The sequence below is a fragment of the Orussus abietinus genome, unplaced genomic scaffold (genome assembly GCF_000612105.2).
Source record: "Orussus abietinus isolate OABI.00-Male unplaced genomic scaffold, Oabi_2.0 scaffold8, whole genome shotgun sequence".
Taxonomy (NCBI): domain Eukaryota; kingdom Metazoa; phylum Arthropoda; class Insecta; order Hymenoptera; family Orussidae; genus Orussus; species Orussus abietinus.
The window spans coordinates 1,569,538-1,591,272 of NW_019395997.1; the positions used below are offsets into that span (position 1 = coordinate 1,569,538).

General features: G+C 44.4%; 7 protein-coding genes and 1 long non-coding RNA gene across 12 annotated transcripts; 4 read left to right on the top strand and 4 right to left on the bottom strand.

Annotated features, from left to right (window-relative positions):
• Positions 1 to 27: 27 nt before the first annotated feature.
• LOC105699297 lies at positions 28 to 2,502 on the top strand. Its single transcript, XM_023434195.1, has 6 exons — positions 28 to 538; positions 606 to 794; positions 856 to 1,502; positions 1,591 to 1,702; positions 1,780 to 1,923; positions 1,986 to 2,502. Exons 1-6 carry the CDS (start codon positions 394 to 396, stop codon positions 2,072 to 2,074), a joined length of 1,326 nt encoding a protein of 441 aa, XP_023289963.1. The 5' UTR covers positions 28 to 393; the 3' UTR covers positions 2,075 to 2,502.
• LOC105699341 (golgin subfamily A member 6-like protein 22) lies at positions 2,375 to 7,641 on the bottom strand. The gene is made up of 5 exons (XM_012424237.2): positions 7,213 to 7,641; positions 6,571 to 6,816; positions 6,303 to 6,452; positions 3,611 to 6,214; positions 2,375 to 3,562 (listed from the first exon to the last, which is right to left on the bottom strand). The coding sequence occupies exons 1-5, from the start codon at positions 7,324 to 7,326 to the stop codon at positions 3,182 to 3,184; spliced, it is 3,495 nt and encodes a 1,164-aa protein (XP_012279660.1). The 5' UTR covers positions 7,327 to 7,641; the 3' UTR covers positions 2,375 to 3,181.
• A 130-nt stretch (positions 7,642 to 7,771) lies between these two features.
• On the bottom strand, positions 7,772 to 9,281 carry LOC105699347 (perilipin-1-like). The gene is made up of 3 exons (XM_012424254.2): positions 9,066 to 9,281; positions 8,500 to 8,882; positions 7,772 to 8,318 (listed from the first exon to the last, which is right to left on the bottom strand). Exons 1-3 carry the CDS (start codon positions 9,144 to 9,146, stop codon positions 8,192 to 8,194), a joined length of 591 nt encoding a protein of 196 aa, XP_012279677.1. The 5' UTR covers positions 9,147 to 9,281; the 3' UTR covers positions 7,772 to 8,191.
• A 355-nt stretch (positions 9,282 to 9,636) lies between these two features.
• LOC105699344 (TWiK family of potassium channels protein 7) lies at positions 9,637 to 14,016 on the bottom strand. Of its 3 annotated transcripts, none has more exons than XM_012424247.1 (8): positions 13,566 to 14,016; positions 12,825 to 13,486; positions 11,636 to 11,767; positions 11,359 to 11,551; positions 10,513 to 10,725; positions 10,293 to 10,442; positions 10,022 to 10,223; positions 9,637 to 9,886 (listed from the first exon to the last, which is right to left on the bottom strand). In XM_012424247.1, exons 2-8 carry the CDS (start codon positions 13,053 to 13,055, stop codon positions 9,703 to 9,705), a joined length of 1,305 nt encoding a protein of 434 aa, XP_012279670.1. In that variant the 5' UTR covers positions 13,056 to 13,486; positions 13,566 to 14,016; the 3' UTR covers positions 9,637 to 9,702. The 3 variants fall into 3 exon arrangements, with proteins under 3 accessions (XP_012279670.1, XP_012279672.1, XP_012279669.1); XM_012424249.1 differs by having other exon boundaries at positions 12,825 to 13,325; positions 13,390 to 14,016; XM_012424246.1 differs by having other exon boundaries at positions 12,825 to 13,062; positions 13,206 to 14,016.
• On the top strand, positions 9,787 to 11,330 carry LOC105699349. Of its 2 annotated transcripts, none has more exons than XR_001104010.1 (5): positions 9,787 to 9,928; positions 10,005 to 10,195; positions 10,246 to 10,407; positions 10,531 to 10,707; positions 10,909 to 11,330. It is a non-coding gene; the product is annotated as an uncharacterized LOC105699349 (long non-coding RNA). The 2 variants fall into 2 exon arrangements; XR_001104011.1 differs by having other exon boundaries at positions 10,264 to 10,407.
• Positions 14,017 to 14,090: 74 nt separating the features above from the next.
• LOC105699345 (TIP41-like protein) lies at positions 14,091 to 15,929 on the top strand. 2 transcript variants are annotated; one of them, XM_012424250.2, is made up of 6 exons: positions 14,091 to 14,206; positions 14,337 to 14,626; positions 14,699 to 14,878; positions 14,982 to 15,204; positions 15,296 to 15,454; positions 15,544 to 15,929. In XM_012424250.2, exons 2-6 carry the CDS (start codon positions 14,448 to 14,450, stop codon positions 15,775 to 15,777), a joined length of 975 nt encoding a protein of 324 aa, XP_012279673.1. In that variant the 5' UTR covers positions 14,091 to 14,206; positions 14,337 to 14,447; the 3' UTR covers positions 15,778 to 15,929. The 2 variants fall into 2 exon arrangements, with proteins under 2 accessions (XP_012279673.1, XP_012279674.1); XM_012424251.2 differs by lacking the exon at positions 14,091 to 14,206 and adding an exon at positions 14,217 to 14,264.
• Positions 15,930 to 16,023: 94 nt separating this feature from the next.
• Positions 16,024 to 17,390, top strand: LOC105699346 (growth arrest and DNA damage-inducible proteins-interacting protein 1). Its single transcript, XM_012424253.2, has 2 exons — positions 16,024 to 16,811; positions 16,948 to 17,390. The coding sequence occupies exons 1-2, from the start codon at positions 16,360 to 16,362 to the stop codon at positions 17,300 to 17,302; spliced, it is 807 nt and encodes a 268-aa protein (XP_012279676.1). The 5' UTR covers positions 16,024 to 16,359; the 3' UTR covers positions 17,303 to 17,390.
• A 736-nt stretch (positions 17,391 to 18,126) lies between these two features.
• Positions 18,127 to 21,008, bottom strand: LOC105699298. Its single transcript, XM_023434132.1, has 5 exons — positions 20,396 to 21,008; positions 20,040 to 20,313; positions 18,729 to 19,010; positions 18,402 to 18,658; positions 18,127 to 18,332 (listed from the first exon to the last, which is right to left on the bottom strand). The coding sequence occupies exons 1-5, from the start codon at positions 21,006 to 21,008 to the stop codon at positions 18,127 to 18,129; spliced, it is 1,632 nt and encodes a 543-aa protein (XP_023289900.1).
• Positions 21,009 to 21,735: the final 727 nt, after the last annotated feature.

Consider the following 21,735-nt stretch of genomic DNA (forward strand, 5'->3'; position numbering starts at 1 on the left):
AATTTTCGTACATATCATATACATGTCACGGCGCCATGGTAATTCGACTCGGGTTAAAGTCTCGGTTAAATAGACATTCCCTCCTGCCCTAGAATGTCGAAAACCCTGAGGAAGGTCGACAAATCAGGACATTCAAGGATGAAGAACCTCGCCCAGGCGACGAAGAACGAGATGCCTGAAGTCAAGGCTCGGTTTAAGGCCACGTTGCCCGAGCTGGGATATGTCGACGTGAGGAGGTCCTTGAAGAAGCCGATGAAATGATTCTAGGATACCCTCTCTAGATAAATCAATGTCCTGATCCTGTCTATAACTAGATATCGGATTCCTCATCACGAGGCGGTGATCTTGGAACTTGAAGAGAACAGCTTCCACGACGCTGCGGAGTACCTGAAGATGCTCTTCAAGGTGGATGAGGATACAAGGACATCGGAAGGTCCTGGGAGCACCATCTGGAAAAAACCGCGGTTAAAGGACCAGGACGAATTGGTGGACAGCTTGGCTGCCGGGTTGGTTAAAGCCAACGAGGGAAAAATATTTGGTAAAGACCCTTAAACCTTTTACTCCTCGATATCCAAGAAAATGAAGAGCTGGTTTCCTCTTTCAAGGTCAGTCGATGGTCCAGTCAGCTGCTCTTCTGGACACAGCCCTATATTTTCAATCAAAAACCTCGGAATGGTGGTGGGTCGCCGAAGAGGTCTTCAAGTCCGGCTTGGCCGTTGCTGAAGAGGTTCCTGACGACGGCCAGACTCTTGCCACGATGCGCTTCCTTTACGGCAGACTCTTGACAATTAACAGTACGTGGTGGAAAATTGATACAATTGCTGAAGGCTCCAACGTAACAAATCTTCAATCCAGTGGATTGTCCGGAAAGGAGCTTGGATTATTTAAGCAGAGCTCGAGCAGCAAGTCAGGGGAAGAATTGGAATGTTTCCAAGATCCTGGGAGTGCCCCAGGAGAGTCTCTTCAGGGAGTGCTGCAGCCTCTTGTACGAGGCCCTCCTAAGATTGGTTCGCCGGCCGCAAATGAACCCTGAAGTGGCCATGAAAGCTTGCAAGCGTGCTTTGAAAATGGCCCTTGACTGTAAGTTCATCACTAAGCTTAACAATAACGTAATTTCATCGAGTCACGCGGCAGCAGGAAGAGAGGAGTACATTGCCAGGGCGCATTTCGAGCTGGGGAAAGCAGAAGTCCTGGCTGGAGACACGGAGAAGGCTCTTCGGGATCTCTCAAAATTCCTGGCCATCGCCAAGAGGATCCCCGACCCTGAAGGGGTCTGCAACGGGCACATGCAGCTCGCCTTCGCCTACAAAGTGCTTGACATTATTAAGTGGTTCGAGTATCTCCTAAATTTTACTCACATACGTCTCCTTGCGCAGAAGCTCAAGGACCATGACAATACCATGAAACACCTGGAAATATCCCGGGAACTCGCCGGAGGATATCAACTACCTCGCAAGCTCGCCGAGGCGCATTACACTATAGGGGAGTACCTGTTAAACCTGGTATCGAGTACTCTGAATTTACAATATTTCAACATTAAACCCTTAGTCGTAAATTAATAGACTTATCAATAAATTCTTCTAATTTCAGCGTCTGCCAAAACTCGCGACGCCGCACCTGGAGCAGGCCTTCACCCTTTACAACGCCCTGGGGATGATGAATGACGCAGACAAAGCTCGAGGTCTAGCAGCGGTTTCGAAAGGTGGCAGAGACCTCTTACTCGACATGCGGCTTTGTTTCGCTCTAATAATTAATTTTTAATTTTTAAACACTATCTAGGGCAGGAGGTGATGGACCGTTTCGTTGAAATGGTCCAAGGATGTGCAGACTCCGAGGAGGAGAGGCTGGCGATGTGCGGTTGGAAGAATCGGAGGATCCCATTTTGGAAAGACCTCGTTCCTGAAAAAACTGACGAAGAGAGAGGTGAATACAAAATTCGTTGGACTCTTCGGCTTCGATCGATATTTTACATACTTAAATCTTAGGCGACTCCGATGATCAGCTTGAATTCTTCGAGGGTGCGATGTCGACGTCTCGCTGGGAAGCTGAAAGCGAAGCAGACATGCGGAATTAAAGCTCATACACGTCTCGGGACGACCGATACTTCGGTAAAGAACGTTTTATCACTGTCTACACTGGGTGGCTGCTACAACAAAGATCTGTCCAAAGCTCAAGATAAACCTCTTGAGCCCTATGTGTCTCTTAATCGGTCCTTCTTATCGCTAATCACAGATCGATGGTCGATTCCGCATCCGTTTCTTCTATTCTTAATCGTTAATCATTAATTTTTGCAGAAGAGCGCGTCGCTCGCGAGTACCAAACTTCAAAGGAGCGAAGAAAGTCGATAATAAAGTAGTAAATGATAGACTGAAAATCCACTTAACGTTACATTTAATAGGCGGGGTTTGCCCCGTCCACTTCTTAATTTTGTTTCTGTCTTCTCGCCACGACATAAATGTAATATATATATATAGTTATATGTATATAAAATACGCCAAGTAAGCCGATCGCATTCGTGTTCGCTGCACGCTCCATCGTTTGCGATACGACCTTAATTCATTCAGGAGAAAAAAAAATTGTACACATTTCTCGCTCGAGTCCATCTTAGCGTGCGGGTAAATGACGGGAAACGTGCGAAAATAATAAGAAACTATGGAAACAAGATGGCGGGCGGCCGTGTATGGTCCGATACGCAGATTCGACGACCCCTGGCAATCGTTTCACTTCTGCCCTTAATTTTTTTTCTGTCCATCGCACAATTAATTACATGAAGTCCATTGGCTTATTTAAGTGATTCTAATTAAAACGGTCGACCAGGTCTTTCCCTTCGTTTTGGGTAAACGCTGGAAAGTGCCGATATCGTTCACGTCAACGGACGGACACGCTTCTGGTGGCCGTTGCGAGAACTATCGGGAATAATCGTAGCCACGGAGTCGCCGATTCTGAATGAGACCACAACGATGTATCTCGAGGACCCGCGAGCACTCCGAGATTTAGACTTCTTCGATCGCGACAAGCGTCTCTTGGAGGTCTTCGAGGTCGGTTTCCTCGCTTGCCGGATCTTCAACTAACTTCGGGAAAAAATCGGGGCTGTGGAGTCGCCGAATTTGATTTTAAGACGTAGTCTTCATCCAAGCCCGAGGTGACGATAAGGTTGGAGTACCCACGAGCATTCCAGGATTTACACCTCGTCGATCACAATGTGCGACTCGTGGAGGTCGTCGAAGTCGGCCTCGTCACTAATCGGATCCAACGAGGGCATGTCGGCGCTGTCGCGTATCTCCTTCGAGATGTTCTCCAGAGTCTCAGGAGTTGATTCCTGATTTGCTTCATCCTTCTCCTCGAGTTTCTCTGATGCCTCTAACCGCTTCAGAACTTCGGCCTCGGCTTGGTCGAGGACCTGGTCCAAGACTTCCGCGGCAGCGGTCAGGGACTCGGATTTCTCCTCTTCAACTACCTCCATTTCCTCTTCGACTACCTTTTTTTCCTCTTCGACTACCCTTTTTTCCTCTTCGACTACCTTTTTTTCCTCTTCGACTACCTTTTTTTCCTCTTTGACTATCTTTTTTTCCTCTTCCACTACCTTCGGTTCCTCTTCCTCTTTGACTATCTTTTTTTCCTCTTCCACTACCTTCGGTTCCTCTTCAACTACCTTTTTTTCCTCTTTGACTATCTTTTTTTCCTCTTCCACTACCTTCGGTTCCTCTTCGACTACCTTATTTTCCTCTTCGGCTACCTTAAGTTCCTCTACGACTGCCTTCTGCTCCTCTTCAACCGCCTCCTTCTCCTCTTCAACTGCCTCCTTCTCCTCTTCAACTGCCTCCTTTTCCTCTTCAACTGTCTCCTTTTCCTCTTCGATTACCATATTTTCCTCTTCGACAGCCTTGTTTTCCTCTTGGACTGCCTCCTTTTCCTCTTGGACTGCCTCCTTTTGCTCTTGGATTGCCTCCTTTTCCATTTGGACTGCCTCCTTTTCCTCCTGGACTGCCTCCTTTTCCTCTTCAACTGCCTCCTTTTCCTCTTCGACTACCATATTTTCCTCTTCGACTGCCTCGTTTTCCTTTACTTCTTTTTCTACTTCTTTCTGCTTGCTCTCTTCTTCCTTTGTATTTGTATCCTCGATCATAGGCCCATTTCTCATCGTATGCTCACTCTCGACCGCTTCAGGTTCCTCATCTGCTTTCTCCTTTTCTGTCGTGCACTCTTCAAGTTCTATTTTCTCTTCGGTCTTTTCTTCATCCTCGACCTTTTTTTCAGAAGGCGATAGAACGGTCTCCGAGCTGTTCTCTGAGCTCCCTACATCGACGATCTTGATATCCGTCTCGCTCTCCACCTCTGCATCCTTTTCTTCAGTGTCATTTTTTTCGGGCGTGGCGATGGGTTCTGGAGAACACTCTTTCTCCACCTCCTCAGTCTTCTCAACTTCAGTCTCCTCCTCGAAATCTACTTCATTATTTTTCTCATCCTTGTCGTCGACTTCCTCGGTTACCGGTTTCTTCTTTGTCGACTCGATCTCTTCAACATCCTCGATTTCATCTTCCGTTTCGGATTTTTTATCCGTGTCAGCTTCAGTGTCGTCATTGACCCCGTCATTTTTATTCATTTTTAAAGGAACCGAACCATCTTTTACGTCGGAAGACACACCTTTGACTTCGTCATCTACCTGTTCAACGTCGACGTCTTCATCGGTTTCCTTCTCCGAAGAGGACAATTTAATCGTTTCTTTACTTTCTACCTTCATCAACGTTTTGTTGTTCTCCAAATCCTCCGTATCTCTGGTTTCTTCGTTCAAATCATCTTCTCGAGGAGCATCCGAAGTACTGCTGACATCATGAGACTGCTCCTCCAGATCCGTTCTCAGTGAAGAAGCTTCTTCAGCTTCCTCGGCTTCATGGATATCGGGTACCCTGACCTTGTAAAGCTTTAACTCAGGCTGCTTCGAGTGAGAGAGTTGATGGGTCATGCCATCGACCTTGTTATCGTAGGTTGCATTGCAAAGAGCACAGATAAATGGCTTCTCCGTATCTTCTATTATAATCAACTCCGGCGTGGAAGCCTTACTCGACTCAGTTTTGCTCTTCACTGATGATCCCTTCGTTACGGAGGAAGCTCTTAAGCTTCGATGTGATGGACTTTTGAACTCCACGGAAGAACCTGGCTCTTCACTGGAAATTGAGCTGGACCTTGTATTAGTTCTTATCCTTGGTTCGGTTGATATCTTTAATTTTAAATTATTTTTCGATTTCCTTATCTTAACCTTTTCTGGTCTCTCGTCATTGGACGAAACTTCACTTTTGGATTTTTCATCAGATATTCTCGAAGATTTCTTCTTCTCCTCATCTTTGCTCTCGGCATCTAAATCTGATGTCGAGCCCAATTTATTTCGAGTCCTCTTGGGGAGCTCTTCCTTCTCGTTCTCTTCTACACCTTTTCCAACAACTTTTCGCTGTTTTTTGGATGTAGAAACTTCAGAATCTGAACTACGTTGCGTGTCAGATTTGTGTTTCCTTTTTAAATGCACTTCATCAGACTTTGATAATTCGGCATCTTGTTCAGAGTGTGCAGAATCCACAGATTTGTGTCTGAATTGTCTTGTGTTTAAATCGAGGTTTTTATTAGATACAACTTCAATGTGTGTCTTTGTGCTGCTTTGTTTATATTTGTGCCTTCGCAGTTTTGTGTTCGCTCGGTATTTTTGGATTTTAGGTAAATTATCTTTTTTCCCTGATACCTTCAATTTTTTATTTGACAATTCTTCTTGTTCCGAACTGTCATCTGTTACGATTGAGGTTTTGATGCTTTGCTCATCCTCATCCCCTGTGTGAATGGGTTCGTCCTTCAGGGACGTATCAGTAAGTACATCTTTAAGAAAAACTGAACATCTCTTTGTACTGCGCAACTCTTGGGAGTTTTGACGTTTTCGTTTAGCCGACAGATTTTTTTCAGGGTCTGTCGTTCTCCAACACGATTTACAAACTGTCAAACCTGTACTGTGAAGTCTATACATATCGGTACCATACTCAATATGAGCATGGCACTGTTCACACGTGACTGTCTTTGATTTCTTCTCCGTCTTGTTAGAATTGATTTTGGTAGCTCGGTTTCTACCCCTAGCCATGATACTAGAATCACTATCTGAATCAGATGGTGTCTGTAACTCCACTTTCGCGGATCGGATAGCAGTCGTCTTACGGTTTACCACATACGTCTTTGTCTGCAAAAATAATAACATAGTTATAATTAATTATAAATAATTAAAACATCATAAATCATTGCCTTCAATTTTAACTACTTATTATTACCTTGGGCACTTCAGAAACAATAGTATTTCTTTCGAGAATAGACTGCAACTTTTCACTGGCCTCTTGTGATATGTTCTTTAGGTCAAATAATACATCCAAGTTGTAACGGCACGTTAAACATATTGACAAGTTTAATTCATTTTTCAACAACTATAATGAAACACATTTTTCATTGTATTCATACGTTTATACATTGGACTAACTGGTGTTAAATATTTCATAAATTAAAAACATTTGTTACTGACACCAATAAATTTGTATTCATTACCTTATTCTTAAAACAGTCGTACAGTTTTTGTCGAGGATCATTTAGCGAATGACTATTCTTGTCCAACTGAAAGATATATCCTTTTTTACCAGGCTCTAGACACAGACTACAGTGGCCCTTCTTCGGAATATAGTTTGCGTTTTCGGAGTGGCAGTCTTTGTATTTTTGCACAAATTTGTTGCACTGTTCTAGTTCGTAGGCACACTTATGACAAATCTTGGTTGATAGAGAACTCGATCTGTTGACCTACCACAAAAACAAGGCATTAGTAAGTGTTTATACATAAAATAAATAAAAAAACAAGTCATAGAAGCGAATTAAACTTTCCATCCAATAATAAATATTGAAAGGAAATGTGTGGATAGTCAGATAAAATAATACATAATCGTGAATCGGGGGAGAGAAGTCTTTCAGCCCCATCAGTAAAACAAATAATAAAGAGGCATCTCGTCCAACATCGCAGAAAACCGGCAAGGTTCACATATCGTAGTAGCCGACAGAGGTTAGGTTAGGTTACACAGGGACACGGTCTGGTGACGACGGCGGAGAAAGTGGTCGGTTTGCTGCGTCTTCTTACAGGTTGCAACCTTTGACAGAGTCCGGCAAGCTAAACCGACCCAAACATTTAATGAGAGCCCATACCTTCAAAGCCAAACAGGTTTCCAGTTTCCATGCGAAGGTCTTATCGCTTCCTGAAAAGACGTCCAGAAAGACCCCCTCGTCGCTGGCGCAAAGCGAACAATAATAACTCGGCATGCCGATCCACGTATCCGCCAGATCAGCTTTGATCACTCAACCAACAGTCAAACCTTACTCCATTTAGCGTCACGTCTCGATATTTAAAGGAAACATAACGCGTTTTTTAGAGTTCGTGTCTGACCGAAGTGGACGAGGAATTGGCGGTAACGGCGTAGCAGCTCAAGATGGCGCGCGACTCGAGCGAGAATTCGATATATCAAAGTGTTAGATCGAAGTACACAATAAATCGATTCTCCCCGCGCCGACCATGAACTGCGACATGCGGTGATCAATGAATAACAAAATGGATAATTAACAAGTAATATTCGACGGAAATTTCACATAATACAGAGGAATAATGTAAAATACTTTTCAGACGACCGATCATAATCTCCATGTAATTCAACAGTCCTTATCCTGGAGTGAGTCCACCTTTAAAACTACTCGTAAGCTCAGACTGAAGTTGAGTACGTCATTCCATTTATTATATTCTGTACATATATAATGGCAGACAATAATTTTGTCCTGTAAAACTTGCTGAATAATATTTATATTAACTGTTCATAGGTTGCTTTCAGCGATAACTTATATGGGTCGATCTAAAACAGCTAACAGTGTTCTACGTCGAGTATTATTATCACAAATCACACGGTGTACTGCATATATTCATTGATACTTTAAGATCTGAATGTAGAATAAGTACTTACACTTGCTAATCACAAGGGGCATCTGAAACAATGTTCAGATCATTTTGATTGTAAGTATACACACAGGGCTTCAGAAATAATATCATCAACGTTGGCAACAAAATTTCATTTAAACAAGATGTGCGCTCCCAGCTGAGCAGAAAGATTATCTTTCGATTATTTAAGACACATCGGAACTAGTCCTTCTTTGACTTTGGGGTCTCTTTACCATTCGTTTCTTCATTTGCCGTCAACTGCCCCATCTTTTCCCTCATACTCTCAAAAAATACGCTGTAATATTGTATCGTTACACGGTAAGCACATCTGCAACAAATTAATAGATCCAGAGAAAACTCTTTGATTAATACACATAATAAATTCAAGATAAATTATGTTTGACCGAAGATCGATACCAAGCCGAAGGCAAGTTCCAGAGCCACTGGACTATCCACCATATGGACGAAAATGGTATGTAATACGTTAAGAATTATCCACATACAATTACCTGATATAACTAACAAAGACTTCATAAAATTCTCCCGCCGGTTGAGAAATATCCGGAGCTTTTTCTTCTAGGTAATCAAGTCCTCCACAGATGGCGCTGTCGATGCTTCTCAGCGGTGTCTCGAGCGTTGCACCGATTTTGCTGGTAGCAGGCTCAACAGCCTTGGCAACTCCTCCCAATATATCCTCAGCGTTGTTCAAGGTCGTCGCGACGGCGCTGTGGGACTCCTTGAGGGAAGTATACAAGTCCGAGACTGTCGAGGTCACGGAAACAACAACTGGCAGTCTTAAGATCCTAGCGGTGCACGAGAAGCTCTTAACATCGTCGACGACGATCGGAGCCGGTTTAGTGGGGTCCTCGCAGCCGGTCATGATGCTGAGTTGCTGAGGAACGACATTGCAATCTTTTCTTACACATGAAGTACACGATATAGTGATATAAATATGTTATTTATCTATGTTTAGGTTTATTTTTAGTCGTGAGTGTTGACAGAACGGAGGAGAGATCAAAGTTGTTCCTACGGGACGGGCAAAGCGGAACTCTTGGGTCCAGGATTAGATACGAACGCGATAAGCGATGCGCACGATGCAAGCCGTCTTCCCCGCTGCATCTTGCGGCTTTTCCGCCTTCTCCACCGGGTCAGACATTTTGCTGCGCCCCTAATGTCGCCGAGGAGACGACGCTCGACAGGTGGAAAACGAGAGATGCACTGCGCTTGTGAGGCAGAACTTGGAAACGAGCCGCGCAATCGAGCGGCCCAGTAGTTCCCGGCAGCGCCGCGATGACGCTAGCAGTAACTTGCGGAACTCCCTATTGATAAGGCGACCCTTTTGGACGATTGCAAGAAGAGATCCGTATTGACGTTGCATTTAAACTCTAATTTACCGTGGAAGAAATTTACCGTGAAAAATGTAGAGAAGGATAATGGCGTACCCTCACATGGTAACGCAACGCTTTATGGATCGGAGTTTCTTGGATATTGGATTTCTACTTGCATCGCCATCTACTGAGCGTCGTTTGCCTTTTGATCTATTATCACGAATGTCGTTTCTTTCAGGGTTATCAACGGAACGAGTGGATGTGGGACACAGTCGGAAGACGGAGCAGAAAGCATTGCGGAACACCGGTCAACGGGCGTATTATTAGCGACCGTTTATTTTTGGCACTTCGCTTCAAGATCAAGTCTAGCACGTACTAATCGAGTTAGACGCTCGATTCGTAGATTACGATCTGCATGATCGGTTTTTTGGGGGGCGGCGGAGCTGCAGCTGCGATGTCCCTCAGAACCGCTTCGACAGCTTCCTCCCACTCTCGATCTTTCACGCTTCCTGGACCTCCGTCTCCTCCTCGACGAAGCTTCGGCATTGATACCACCGTTAACACCTTTCTGTTAATAAACGGAAGATAAATAGTGTTACAAAAAAATCCAGTAAGTACAACGACACCTGATGAGGTTATTCGAATATCTGACCTTCTACTTCATCGATCTATTTTTGCTTTCAAAGTACGATAGAGTTATCACCTGAGATCAGCTTGGAGAGCCGACATGTCGCCACCGGCATGTTCGCCCAATCTTTTGAGAGTTTCCGCGAGCGGCCCGCGAAGAGCTTGCAGCCGTCTCCAGGAATGAGCGTATTGTCTTCTGACCAGCTCTATTATTGTGCTGGTTAATGCTAGGCCTACCAGGATGTACAAGGTGCACAGCAACATGTACTTTGGCTTCTCTAAAATGTAAACGCATCTTAGGATTTCTTTTTTTATCAGCTACTGCGCCCGAATAAACGAAGACCCACTTGGAACCAAGTCGCCGAAGCCGATCGTGGTCATGGTCACGAAGCAGAAGTAGAACCCTTCGAAAAAATCCCAGTCCTCTTCCCAGAGCATGAACATGCCGGCTCCACAAGCAAGGTAGAGGAATAAAAGAACCACGGCAGAGAAGGCTCCTAAATTAGACGAACGTTTATTTTAAACCTGCGGACATGTCGGGGAATTTTAAGCAATTCATTCACTCACCCAGCGATCGTCTTCCAGCTAGATTCGTGGGTATGCACGAAGTCACGGCAGCAGGAAGTTTCTCACGAATTCTCAGACCAATTTCGCTGACACCCTCGGCGAACAACTTTCCCCAATCGGCGATCACTGTCAATGTCAGTGGTATGCCAATCAGAGCGAAGAGAATGCAGAATATCCTGCCCCAACTGGTAGTCGGTACGACGTTCCCGTAACCTGTTTAAATTGATTTCGATTTACATTTATAATTCGTCTTAATTAGTTTAAAACCTCTGATACCATTGTCAACATGAACCTTCCATTAAGTAACGAGTCTACCGGGTCTCCCGAAAATACCTCTCTTAAAAAAAACCTCATCCCTCGGTAAGAGGGGGGAATTTTTACTCTTTTCTTTTTCAGGAATTGGACGTCTTTTTAAGCCAAACTCTCCGCAACTATAGACAAAGCCCGACAATGGGTATTTCCTTGTTCGAGGGCGTTGGCGGCGGGTTACTTTCCCGGCGCATATTAATTGGGACGTCATAAAAGGGAGAGGAGGGAGAACAATCCCCTAACCCCGAGTATGGCTGTCGACGATCCCGGAATCCAGGGTACCACGTCCCTTTCGGCAGTACGTACTAGTCTGGGAAAGAGGTAACTACTGGCAGGAACTAATATTCCCCGCAGGAGGACAGCTTTTCCTCGAGTGCCTTTCATCTGCGAACAAACAATCCTCCACGCGCGTAACGCTAGACAGAAGAATCGGAGATGGAGGAAGGAAATTTCCCCCACGGTTTGGAACCTCACCTCTCGACTCGTCTCGCTATTCAAGATCATTCTACGGACTTATCCGGAAAATAGGTGACTTACCGATCGTTGTCAAGACGGTGCTGGCGAAGAAGACGGCGTGAAGAATGTTCCACCTTTCGGTGGTGATCTCTGGCGGTTCGATGCTCTCATCCTGATACTTCCAGTCGGCGATCTCTCCAGCAAGACTGACCAACAATCCTGCCTGGGCCGCTTCCTGGACCGCTGCCTCGTAATCCTGGAGCTTCATACTCACCTGTAGACGTAATCGATCTTGAAGTTGAACCCGGATTCAAATCGAAGTACCTGGAAAGTCAGGAAAGATGTAGTAGAACCGCACCAGAGTGGCCAGGTTGCTAACATCGGTGTTGTTGGTTATTGCACCGACTAAATGGCGCCTTTGATGTTGCACGGTCGAGCGCAGACGTCCCAATCGAGCCAGTTCTGCCGGCAATTCCAGTTCGCGAAATACCTGAAGAAAAAGAAGGACTTTCACCCTTAGAATATATGAAAATATTATCCACTCGCGGAGTGTATAGTCGAGAGAGATTGTAACATAAAGTACTGTGGAAACGCAGCGGTGGGTCGCTTCACGGAATAGCGTAGTAATAATAATGAGCGCCTTGTGTGAATGCGGGGGCGGATTTATTTTCGTTGAAATCGAGAGAATGCGAAGCTAGAGCGAGATCCGTGCTGCGGATTTCTCAACGCACGTCGGATACATTCGAGGAATTTTTCGGACCACCGGTTATTGTACTTAGCCTCGAATTTTTTCTAGTAACTGCCAACGAAAACGCGCGCGGTATGCTGTAATGATTTTTCTTTTTTTCGAGTGGCACTAATTGCACGCGTCAATCGGGATGTTGTCGTTTGCGCTGAAAATAATCGCGATTCCCTTCTGCTTGCGATCATTAATAACTCGGGAGAGGCTCGAATCGAAGCTTAACGATGCGCCGATGAAAGCTTGCGAAGGTGAGCACCCGAGCTTACTCTATAGACTTGGTTTTACGCAGAAGCCTAGATACATACATACATTCGGAATATACGTGGGGAAAATCGCCGGATTGAAGCGCGGCTTCTGCGCTCTTTTCTCTGCATCGAAATATTTTCATTTAAGCCCTCGAGCATGTCTCGTTAAAGATGTTTAACAAAATCGAGTAGCGAAAAAAGCGCTCCGGTGCGCAAAAAAATGTTTCGGGAGTAGTCGCGTGTAGTAATTAAAGTATGTGGAAGTAACGCCTGATTCTCTCAAGTATTTCTGTGATACAACAAAGACCCTTCGGAGAAGGAGGACATTCAGTCTTAGAAACACAAGCCTTCTGCCTGCGAGCTTAAAATGTACCAGAATACCAGATGCTCGTCGGAGCCTTTGCACTAAAATCAACGATCAGAGATTTTTTTAGGCCCTCGCTTGATATTCTTATTTCATTTCAACGTATCATTATACTCCACTTATTCCCGCAATTGATCGGTCTTTATTCTATCGTTAATCATTGTTTTTCATGTTTTTTTTTTTCTGTTACACTCACCATACCGCCAATGGCGGTGTAAAGCATTAAAGTGATCAATAGTCCGACGTGACCGGCGATGGATTTCAATTTTTGCATGGCCTCGCTTCCAAAAAATCCGCCGGTTTTTATATCTCCGTTTCGTAAACCATTAAGGCCTGTAATGGATGCATTGCCGGTGGTTTCAATTTTTCCGGAGCCGTTCCACCGGGATGTTACTTCCAATTTGTCGTTTCCAGTGACCGTCATCATGCAACGCCTGCGTAAAATTAAAAATTATAGTGGAATTAATATATATTCGGATGAAAAAGATAATTCATCCTGATCTAGTGTTTTGTTTTTTTTTCGCGACTGTAAAGCACCTCAAGCGTGGGTTTTTATTCGAGGTATCGAGTTTCTTACCTTTCTCGGGCTCCCGGAAAGCTCGGCTCAAGAGGAAGATATTTAAGAGCTTCTCTCGCATTCCCGGTCTCGGCTTTTCAGCTCAGCAAACGTGCGTCGTTCTTCCGCATTTTATCGCTCCTAGGATAAGAGGCTCTTAGAAACGCGAGAATGAACGAAAAAATTAATATAACAGTTCACTTACGTCCGCGTCTCATTCGGAAAGCGTTCACCAACTGTCCCCAATATTTCGCGGTTCAAATTCCGAATGTACTACGTGAATCATCGTGTCCTCGTGAAAACTAGTCAGAATAAAAACTGATATTATGTAAACTATTTTTATTTAAGGTGTACAAGATCCGTTAAACATCTATTCATTACTTCGGCGTTGTACTATTGTTTTTGGGATATTAAGACTCGATTGTAAGAATTTTTTCGATCTCGAAAAAGATCTCGCCGAAGGAAAGGATTCTACGTGACTGCACGGAAGTGGAGAGGCGGTGGAAATTTTAAGTCAAGCTTTCGGGCTTACGCAGCCGCGCTTTCGACTCAGGAGGAAATAGTGCGTCGGCGCGAAGTTTACTTAAACGTTTACACCGTTCTCGTTATTTCTAACTGCATTTGCGCGAATTGTGCCAAAGATATCGCGAGCTTGTAAAAGCTTTATTGCTCTAGCCTGATTTCTGATTTGCACCCCGGCGGAATTGCTGCAAACGATCGCAATAAGACGTCGATGTAGGAATGAAAGTTTTTTGTAGGAAAGCTTATTCAAAGTTATATTTTTATTTCAAGAGAATCAGTTTTATTTGCGAATGATTATAAAGTGTTTTCTTTTTTTTTTTTCGGGGCGATATTAGCGCTCTTGCGGAGAATCCGAACGAACCTCGAACCGTTTGCTTTGTCGGTAGTATAGAACTCTGTGCAAAGCACTGAAAGGAGATTAGAGAACTAAGTCAATTTCTGTGACATTAAAGCTGATTGGCTAGCTACGGAAGATTGAATCTCCGTTTAGTGTTTCTCCCGTAAGTTATTCTCTGACATAAATAATAAACGTCTCGTTGCAAGGCTCAAGAAATGACTGTACGCAGTATAGGTGAAAATATTAGAATAGGTTATGTCAACAAGTTTGAAGATATGCCACTTTTTTTCTAGATTTCTCGAGCGATGGAAAGAAGAATTATGGCCAAAAATACGTAAACTTGGTGCTTATCATTTCACTGACAATATCACTTATCGAAACGAAAGAATTAGTACGGTTAAGGTATGACGACCGTTAAGGTCCATGGAGGCATCGATATACTGCGACTGCCAGTCAACGAAGAAGAGCATTTTTTTCCCCCATGGAATATTAAATACACGCAGTCTCATATACTTCATTCGAAGTGTTCCAAGAATGACAGTGGTTGTGGAGAGGACGACGACGATGCTTGTCAATTCTGCGTGTATGTCATGATCATATGATCGTTTATATGTACTTTGCCTGTAAGCTTTTTATTTAGAAAACGTTCTTGTAGATTCAATCGCACGTTAGATTTACCTCACATGCCAGACATGGTCTTTCCAAATAACATATTGTTTCTGAGACACATTGATGGTGCTTCGTTGGAATTTAATGCATTAGATGCTCTGAAGCGGGTTTCTAATGGAAAAATTAATTTGCAACTGGCTTGTGCAGAAGAATGGAAAGAATCAAGGTATTGTCGGTGCCCCATTATTTGTTTTAATTCTGTGTCAATGATTCTTAGAATCGGACTAATTTCTGGCTAGTTAATCGTACCTTTATCGTACCCACATTAGATCGGATACCAGTGAATTCCTTGAAGAAAAGATCAAACCATTTGATTGGACCTTCACGACAGACTATATGGGTACTGCATCAGGTTTCGATATTGAGGAAACTGGCGAACGAATAGATGTTGAAAAACTGAAGCGAAAGGATAAGATCCTATTTTACCATGATTTGACACTTTTCGAAGATGAACTTCACGACAATGGGATTGCAGTTTGCTCTGTAAAAATTGTACGATCCAGTATTATTAATTTAATCAGGTCTAAAGATGAGGTTTAATTGTTCGTTAATATATGCTATGATTTCCATACTCTACTTGCAGCGGGTGATGCCGAGTAGCTTTTTTGTGCTACTACGTTATTTTCTAAGGGTTGATAATGTTATGTTGAGAGTACACGATACCCGAATTTACCATGAATTTGGGCAAAATTATTTGTTACGTGAATCTACTGCCAGAGAAGCTAAGGTGCAGGATCTTCGTGTATGTATCACTTATAAAGCAGTTTTATACTATTATCTATCGTGACTTCATTTTTTTAAATTATTTATAACTTTTTATTGCTCTTGCAGGTTCCTCCATCATTCCTCATAGATCCTAGTGTTATAGCGCCACATCTGCCCCTGATGAAAAGCTTTTATCACAAATTAATATTTCATGCCAAACAAGGTGAACCTTCGGTAGGTGATATGGCAGCAAATTCGATTGCAGAAAGTATCGTTTCATCCAATGCCGTTCTTGAAACAATACAGGAAGACGTAACGACAGACTTTTCAACTTCTACTACAACTAATTCTGTTACATAGGATGTTTTCCTAATGTTGGATAAATGTAATGTTAACTTAAGCCACCAACGAAGGACTGTTCATGTGCACTTGAACCGTGAGGTGGAGAAACTGATAAATACGAGATTAGTTAAAAAGAAAGGAATATAAATATATGAAGAGCACAGTATAAATTTTGTGAAGGCATCCTGTCACTATTCTTGCTAATTACTGAGTTTGTCGAGTTGCTAATTACGGTAAGGAGTTGAGAGAATCGAATTCGATGTAAAGCACCTATTTAAGATCTTTTTTTAAAATAAATAATATTTGTTTTAATAAGTGTGTGAGTTACTAGGTAATTTTACGGCATCGGAAGAATTTACGTATGTGTTAATAATGTTAGAAAATGAAGAATTTTCCATTTTTAGTTTTCGAATCAGTAGGTAACGAGGAGCAAGTTTCAAGGTGTTCAACGTCCGACCGCTAGGCGATTGGGACACGTTGATAACTGGGATAACTGCAGTAACCTTAAAAGATAAACCATGCGCACTACACCTGCAAGCTCCGTGATTCTGTGTACATAGAATCACGTAAATTTGTACGCAAAGTATTAACTTGATAATCATGCTTTCCCGTAAAAATATTCTGCAATTTCAGTTAAAAGATATTCTGAGAATCAAGTGCTTTGCAACTGTCTCAACAGAAGCCGTTGCCAGTAAAGAAAGCGAGACTTGTGAGGAGCCAAATGAAGAACATAACCTATTAGCGGAAAATAAACTTGCGGCACAAAGAGATAAGTCTGGATTAAATCCTCCCCATCGAAATATACTTTACGATAGGCGGCCATACAAAGAGAGCATGGCCATAATTCATGATACAATTCAATATAAGAAAAGATTACTGGGACGATATGGCATAGAAGCTGCCGGGGTACCTGCCGGCATAGCTTGGCCATCTCCCAAAGAAGTGGAAATTAAGAAAGAATATGAAAGGCTACTTTATCCACTAACGATTCAAGAAAGCTGGGATATAATTGCAAAGAAGAAGGAGGAAAAAGCAAAAGCTATTCAAGCTAGGTTTGTCATTTACAGTTAAAGTATGATTTAGGGTATCGAATATGTTTCGTTAATGGTCTATGTGTTTGCAGATCTTTTCATTAGTAAATTTAGAATGAATGTTGTAACTAGTCGCTAAAGGGCTGTTCACTTTTAGGGAAGAAGAAATCACAAAGAAGTTGGCAAAACATGACAAGTGGTTGGCAGAACTTCAGGCAAAAATAGCAAAGAAAGAAGCTGACGTTTTGGCAGCAAAAGCAAGGAAAGATCGATTGATGGAAGAGGTCCGACGTCACTTCGGTTTTAAAATAGATCCACGTGACGAAAGGTTTAAAGAAATGCTGGAGAAGAAGGAAAAAGAGGACAAGAAGAAGAAAAAGGAGGCTAGAAAGCAGCAACGAGAGGCGCTGTATATGGAAAAACTGAAAAAATCCAAGATTCCGGATACGGAACCAATTGTGTCCAAAAAAGAATCATTACCTGGGAAGGCTGAGGACACCACGTCTAATTAAGATCTAACTTCCTCCTGTTCTGCTTGAACTGATGTTAAAGTTTTAAATATAATATTGCTAATAAATATCCTTGCACTTGTCATACAAATTCATGTTTTAAAAATCAATTTTTCATTTTTACAGCTTTATCATTATTCAAAGTTTAAGGATCAAAGTAGGAAGGCAATGATATACATATAACCACTGTGATATTAACCAACTTGCAGTAGTCCAGAATGTAGGCAAATATGTAAATACCATATTGTATTTTCATTACTAATACAAAAACACATTACACACAGTTCTGTAAGACCTAGGGGAAATTCTATTAATGCGTAGTTAATAAATGATAGTAAGGACACTTGTCCGGGTACTGTTTCACAATTCATCAGCCAAAGGAGTACAGTACAGAGATCGTCGATCGAGTACAGCTGTTGATGCTCCCTTAATTAAAATTCAGCTGTCAATATTTTTTCAGTTAAAAATCAGCCGCAACGCACAATAAGGAAACAAATGATTGTAACGGCACAGTGATCTTCGAAAGTAGAACGGTGAAAGGTACACCGTATGCATCAACTGGATCAGCTGTTGGCTTTACCGTCCGAGGAGCATGGAGCTTCACAGTTGTTAAAATTCACCGATACCTCCTTAGAAACCAAAGTGTCAAGGGTTCTGGCTGTGTCAAAGCCTGAAGACACCCTTTCCAGAGCTGTTTCAGTTTCCTCCATGGAGGAGTCTGGCACATTGAGTTGCTCGCTGACAACTGTCACTTCATCGGCAATCTGAACATTTTGCATCTTCGACTCGTCTATAAAGATCAGTCGAACTTTATTCCTGTCCATATGTCAAGCAGACTGTAGCTGGGACGGGGAGGTCAGCTCGTAGAACTGAAAGCTCAGTTCCTCTCCAAAGAGACTATCCGTTGTAATCATTTCAGGATCGATCATGTTAAGACCTAGTGCCGATGGGTTAAGGTCCGTAACCAGGTACCCTTCACCTATCAATCCACACTCTTCGGCTACTACTTCCTTCGAGACTGGATTTAGAAAATCTGCAAATATAAAAAATAACACATTTTATATCTTTCTAGAGCACGATCCATCCAGAGCAGATGACATACCAGTTTCTTTGGACACCGAGCGACCATGCTCTCCCTGAATATGCTGACCATTGTGTCGAGTCTGTTGCATCTGCTGAGAGGAATCATTAGGTACCACCATCGGCACTAAATACTGCACCTCCACCTCCCTCTTGATCCCACTCAAGATCTGTTCGGCACAGTGTTCCAGGGTGACAGAATTTACAATATTGCTGGTGTCATCCGGTTGCTGAATACTGGCCGTGGCCGCAGCCACCTCATCCAGCGTGACGATTTGACTGCACGGATGATAAATTTAAGACATTTAAATTAGAATACTTTTAAAATAATTTAAGCGACGTCTTTTACCTAGACACGTTTCCGCTCTTTCGGAAGTTTCCTCCGATACTCGCTCGCCCGCTATCGGGCGGGTTCCTGGAGAGTTGCTGACGAGAGGTCGCACTACCAGTGCCTCCACTCGGCGGCAATACTTGGCGAGGTCTCATCTCTCCTCGGTTTGCGATCGCCCAAAGATGACCCGCTCCATGAGGGGCTTTCGAGCCCTTCCGAAAGTGCGGATTTATCGACAAGTTGTGCCGCACGGAGTTCTTCCAGCGGTCGTCGTTGCTCTTGTAGTACGGGAAGTGTTCCCTGAAACGTTCGGACAGAGGCATCAACCTTGTATATAGTACAGTCTCCCAATAATTGGGGCTCTCGTGCCATTTTTCTTTTCTATTTCTCCCCGACGACTCGGTACCACCCCGTGCAGTTTCCTTCCCGGACTCTCGAGTTTCGATGCTAATCGCTACTTCGTCGGCCCCTCGTGCTTGATACCAAAGCGTGGGCCGCGATATCAACCCTAGGAAACGATTCCCCATCACCTGCCGACCTCGTCGTCACGGCGCATTACCCACCCCGCAATTACTGGTCGGCTGTGCATGTACACGCGTTCACGCTTGGGAATGATAAACGTCAGCGTTTACTCGGCTGAGTAACCGCTACCACGCGGTGTGCACGAATGCGTGTTCTCCAACTTCGGCATGTGTGCATGTACATTCGATTATGTATATTTTTATGTACATGCCGAGTTAACGCTAGAGAATGATAGATGAGAGAGTTTACTCGAATAAACGTCGAGTAAACGCTGGTGTGCACGAACGCGTGTCCTCGACGATTTCGGGGACAGCAGGATGGGGGAGGGCTCGGTGCACGGTATAGGCTCTTCAGGGCTGCGATCGAACAGGTGAAAGCTCTGCAAGATGTAGCGATCGACGGAGGGGTGCCGGAGTCGGGATTGCGAGAGGTAGGGAGAGAGAGGGTCGTAGGGTGAGAGCGTGGTACCGGGTGGTACCAAGCAATGAGGGCCAGTGGTACCAACGAGTACCATCCAGGCAGCACCCCGCAAAGTCGCCGCCCTCTCGCTCCCTCTCCTTAAACGTCCCCCACGACCTACCCCTCGGCCTCGGCAAGAACGCCCGCCTTCCACGAACCTGAGGAAAATGCGGCGAAATGTGACTTTTCGCGGGAAAAACAGCGAACCGATCGATTTAACGGCGACCGATGGATGATTTTACCGGCTTGATGGACGATTCAGCTAGATTCTATCAGCTTGATCGACAAGAAAGGGTCTCTTGGCCCTAACTCAATTTTTTCTGTAATATTAAGGACCTTCTCACTTACGAAATCCATTGGTAAATCGCCGACACAGTCAACTCGCCCCGTTCTTGAAGAGCGTGCTCGATCAGTTCCGTATAGGTAAAGGGGGGCTTCTTCGGGCCATTGTAGCGACCTGAGGAATTGATAACTCTGTTATCAGAGGTCGGGTACGCAGGCGGGGCAATAGGCTCCTGCAGCGAGGTCGAAGTCTCCTGCGAGTAGGATCTCTTCATGTCGTTCGCATAGGTCGTGAATCCATTGCACTTGGTACTCCCATGGGACTTGTTCCTGGGGTTGCCTGGTGAATAAAGGGATTCTTGTATTTTAACCGTCCTACATGAGTTTGTATTGTTTTCAGAGGTCGAGGAGAGTTGCCTCACCCTGAAGAGAGTCCCTGGGGTCGAAGGAAGACCTCTCCTCGGGGGCCTCGATGAGGGAGTCCAGCTTGAAGTCGAGCAGCCAAGAGAGGTTCCCGTTGTCCTGGTCCTCGTTCCTGGGACTATCGGGAGCAGGGTTGGGGCAGGTCAGGGCGTCCACGAAGGAGTTCCCGGGAGCGATCCTGGGCTCTATAGAACCCGGTGATTCCCAGAAAGGAAGGGTCCCATAGCCTTCCCCGTGGATCGTCTGGACGTCGGCGAGAACGGGTCCTGCCGAGCACGGTGCCGGGACCGCCATGTCGGCTAGACTCGCCCCGAAGGTCGAGGTGTCCCAGGAACCGTCCACGACGAGGACCTCGAGCCTGGCCACGGGTCCGGAAACTGCAGCAGCTGCTTCCTGGAAGCCTGGCTCCCTGATGAGCATCTGGCTTTCTCCGGTCTGCTGGTCCCCGACCTGGAGCTCCGTCAGGGCCAGGTGACGCTTTCTGCTCCCTTGGCAAAAGTCCTCCTCTTCAGCGTCCTCTTCATCGAAGACCTTCCGTTTCGCTCTTCCAGGATTTTCGACCACCTCGTGGCCAGATTGCGAGCCGTCTGCCCCGGACGAGGGCCCGATCATCTTCTGAGATCTCCCCGACTATGGGGATGCACCAGGAGGTCCTTCGTTAGTCTTAGAGGTAATCAATTAAAAACAAAAAAAAAACATCGATCATCCAGAAATGTATCAATAAATTCTCCGAACTCGTTTCCGTGTTTCTTATAACAGTTAAACGGAAATATTAGTAATTAAGAGAATAGATTGTTTATCATGAACTCACTTCGTGGTTCCCACAGAGCACCACAGCCGAGGTCGCGTTCCAGCCGTTTTCTAAATCTTCATAAAGAAGACCCTGAAGAAGTTACTCCTGGAGCGTCATCCTGAGGAACCCTGGCAACCCGAGCAACTGTACTGTCTTCGTTTCCACTGTCCCGGTTTCGCGGAAATAATTTCGCGAGCAATTTTAGCTTGTAACTAAACCGCGCTATTCGACACCGGGACCAGGTGAGTCTTCGACTTCTCGACGTTTGGCATTATTCAGAGAGATCGCGGTTATTTTATTTCTCTATGCTTATGACTTTTATGCCGTGGAAGTACTTTTGATTATTCTTCCAGGATATCCGAGGGTAGCGGATTTAAAACTAATTCAATGGAGACCATCAACGCTTGGCGAACGTCCGCGTGGTTCACTTCAGGCTCCACTGGTGCTTGTTTCGTATTTCGGCTGTTCGGCCGCCCTGGAGAACGGACCTTAAATCGCATGCGCATACTCCCTGAAAATACCGAAATGCGACTGGTTCTTCGGTAT

Coding starts and splice junctions, on each gene's coding strand:
- LOC105699297 (XM_023434195.1), top strand. CDS start 394: ATGCTCTTCAAGGTGGATGAGGATACAAGGACATCGGAAGGTCCTGGG. Junction 539..605: donor CAACGAGGGAAAAATATTTG/GTAAAGACCCTT, acceptor TCCTCTTTCAAG/GTCAGTCGATGGTCCAGTCA. Junction 795..855: donor CAGACTCTTGACAATTAACA/GTACGTGGTGGA, acceptor TCTTCAATCCAG/TGGATTGTCCGGAAAGGAGC.
- LOC105699341 (XM_012424237.2), bottom strand. CDS start 7,326: ATGCCGAGTTATTATTGTTCGCTTTGCGCCAGCGACGAGGGGGTCTTT. Junction 6,817..7,212: donor AAACCTGTTTGGCTTTGAAG/GTATGGGCTCTC, acceptor TTTTTGTGGTAG/GTCAACAGATCGAGTTCTCT. Junction 6,215..6,302: donor TTGTTTCTGAAGTGCCCAAG/GTAATAATAAGT, acceptor TTATTTTTGCAG/ACAAAGACGTATGTGGTAAA.
- LOC105699347 (XM_012424254.2), bottom strand. CDS start 9,146: ATGTCTGACCCGGTGGAGAAGGCGGAAAAGCCGCAAGATGCAGCGGGG. Junction 8,883..9,065: donor TCGTGCGCATCGCTTATCGC/GTTCGTATCTAA, acceptor GTCGTTCCTCAG/CAACTCAGCATCATGACCGG. Junction 8,319..8,499: donor GTCTTTGTTAGTTATATCAG/GTAATTGTATGT, acceptor AATTTGTTGCAG/ATGTGCTTACCGTGTAACGA.
- LOC105699344 (XM_012424247.1), bottom strand. CDS start 13,055: ATGATGACGGTCACTGGAAACGACAAATTGGAAGTAACATCCCGGTGG. Junction 11,552..11,635: donor TTAGCAACCTGGCCACTCTG/GTGCGGTTCTAC, acceptor TTACGTCTACAG/GTGAGTATGAAGCTCCAGGA. Junction 10,224..10,292: donor CTTCGGCGACTTGGTTCCAA/GTGGGTCTTCGT, acceptor TTTACATTTTAG/AGAAGCCAAAGTACATGTTG.
- LOC105699345 (XM_012424250.2), top strand. CDS start 14,448: ATGACGACCGTTAAGGTCCATGGAGGCATCGATATACTGCGACTGCCA. Junction 14,627..14,698: donor GATGCTTGTCAATTCTGCGT/GTATGTCATGAT, acceptor ACGTTCTTGTAG/ATTCAATCGCACGTTAGATT. Junction 15,205..15,295: donor CAGTTTGCTCTGTAAAAATT/GTACGATCCAGT, acceptor CTCTACTTGCAG/CGGGTGATGCCGAGTAGCTT.
- LOC105699346 (XM_012424253.2), top strand. CDS start 16,360: ATGCTTTCCCGTAAAAATATTCTGCAATTTCAGTTAAAAGATATTCTG. Junction 16,812..16,947: donor GCAAAAGCTATTCAAGCTAG/GTTTGTCATTTA, acceptor GTTCACTTTTAG/GGAAGAAGAAATCACAAAGA.
- LOC105699298 (XM_023434132.1), bottom strand. CDS start 21,008: ATGATCGGGCCCTCGTCCGGGGCAGACGGCTCGCAATCTGGCCACGAG. Junction 20,314..20,395: donor CCCCAGGGACTCTCTTCAGG/GTGAGGCAACTC, acceptor TTTATTCACCAG/GCAACCCCAGGAACAAGTCC. Junction 18,659..18,728: donor AAGAGCGGAAACGTGTCTAG/GTAAAAGACGTC, acceptor TCATCCGTGCAG/TCAAATCGTCACGCTGGATG.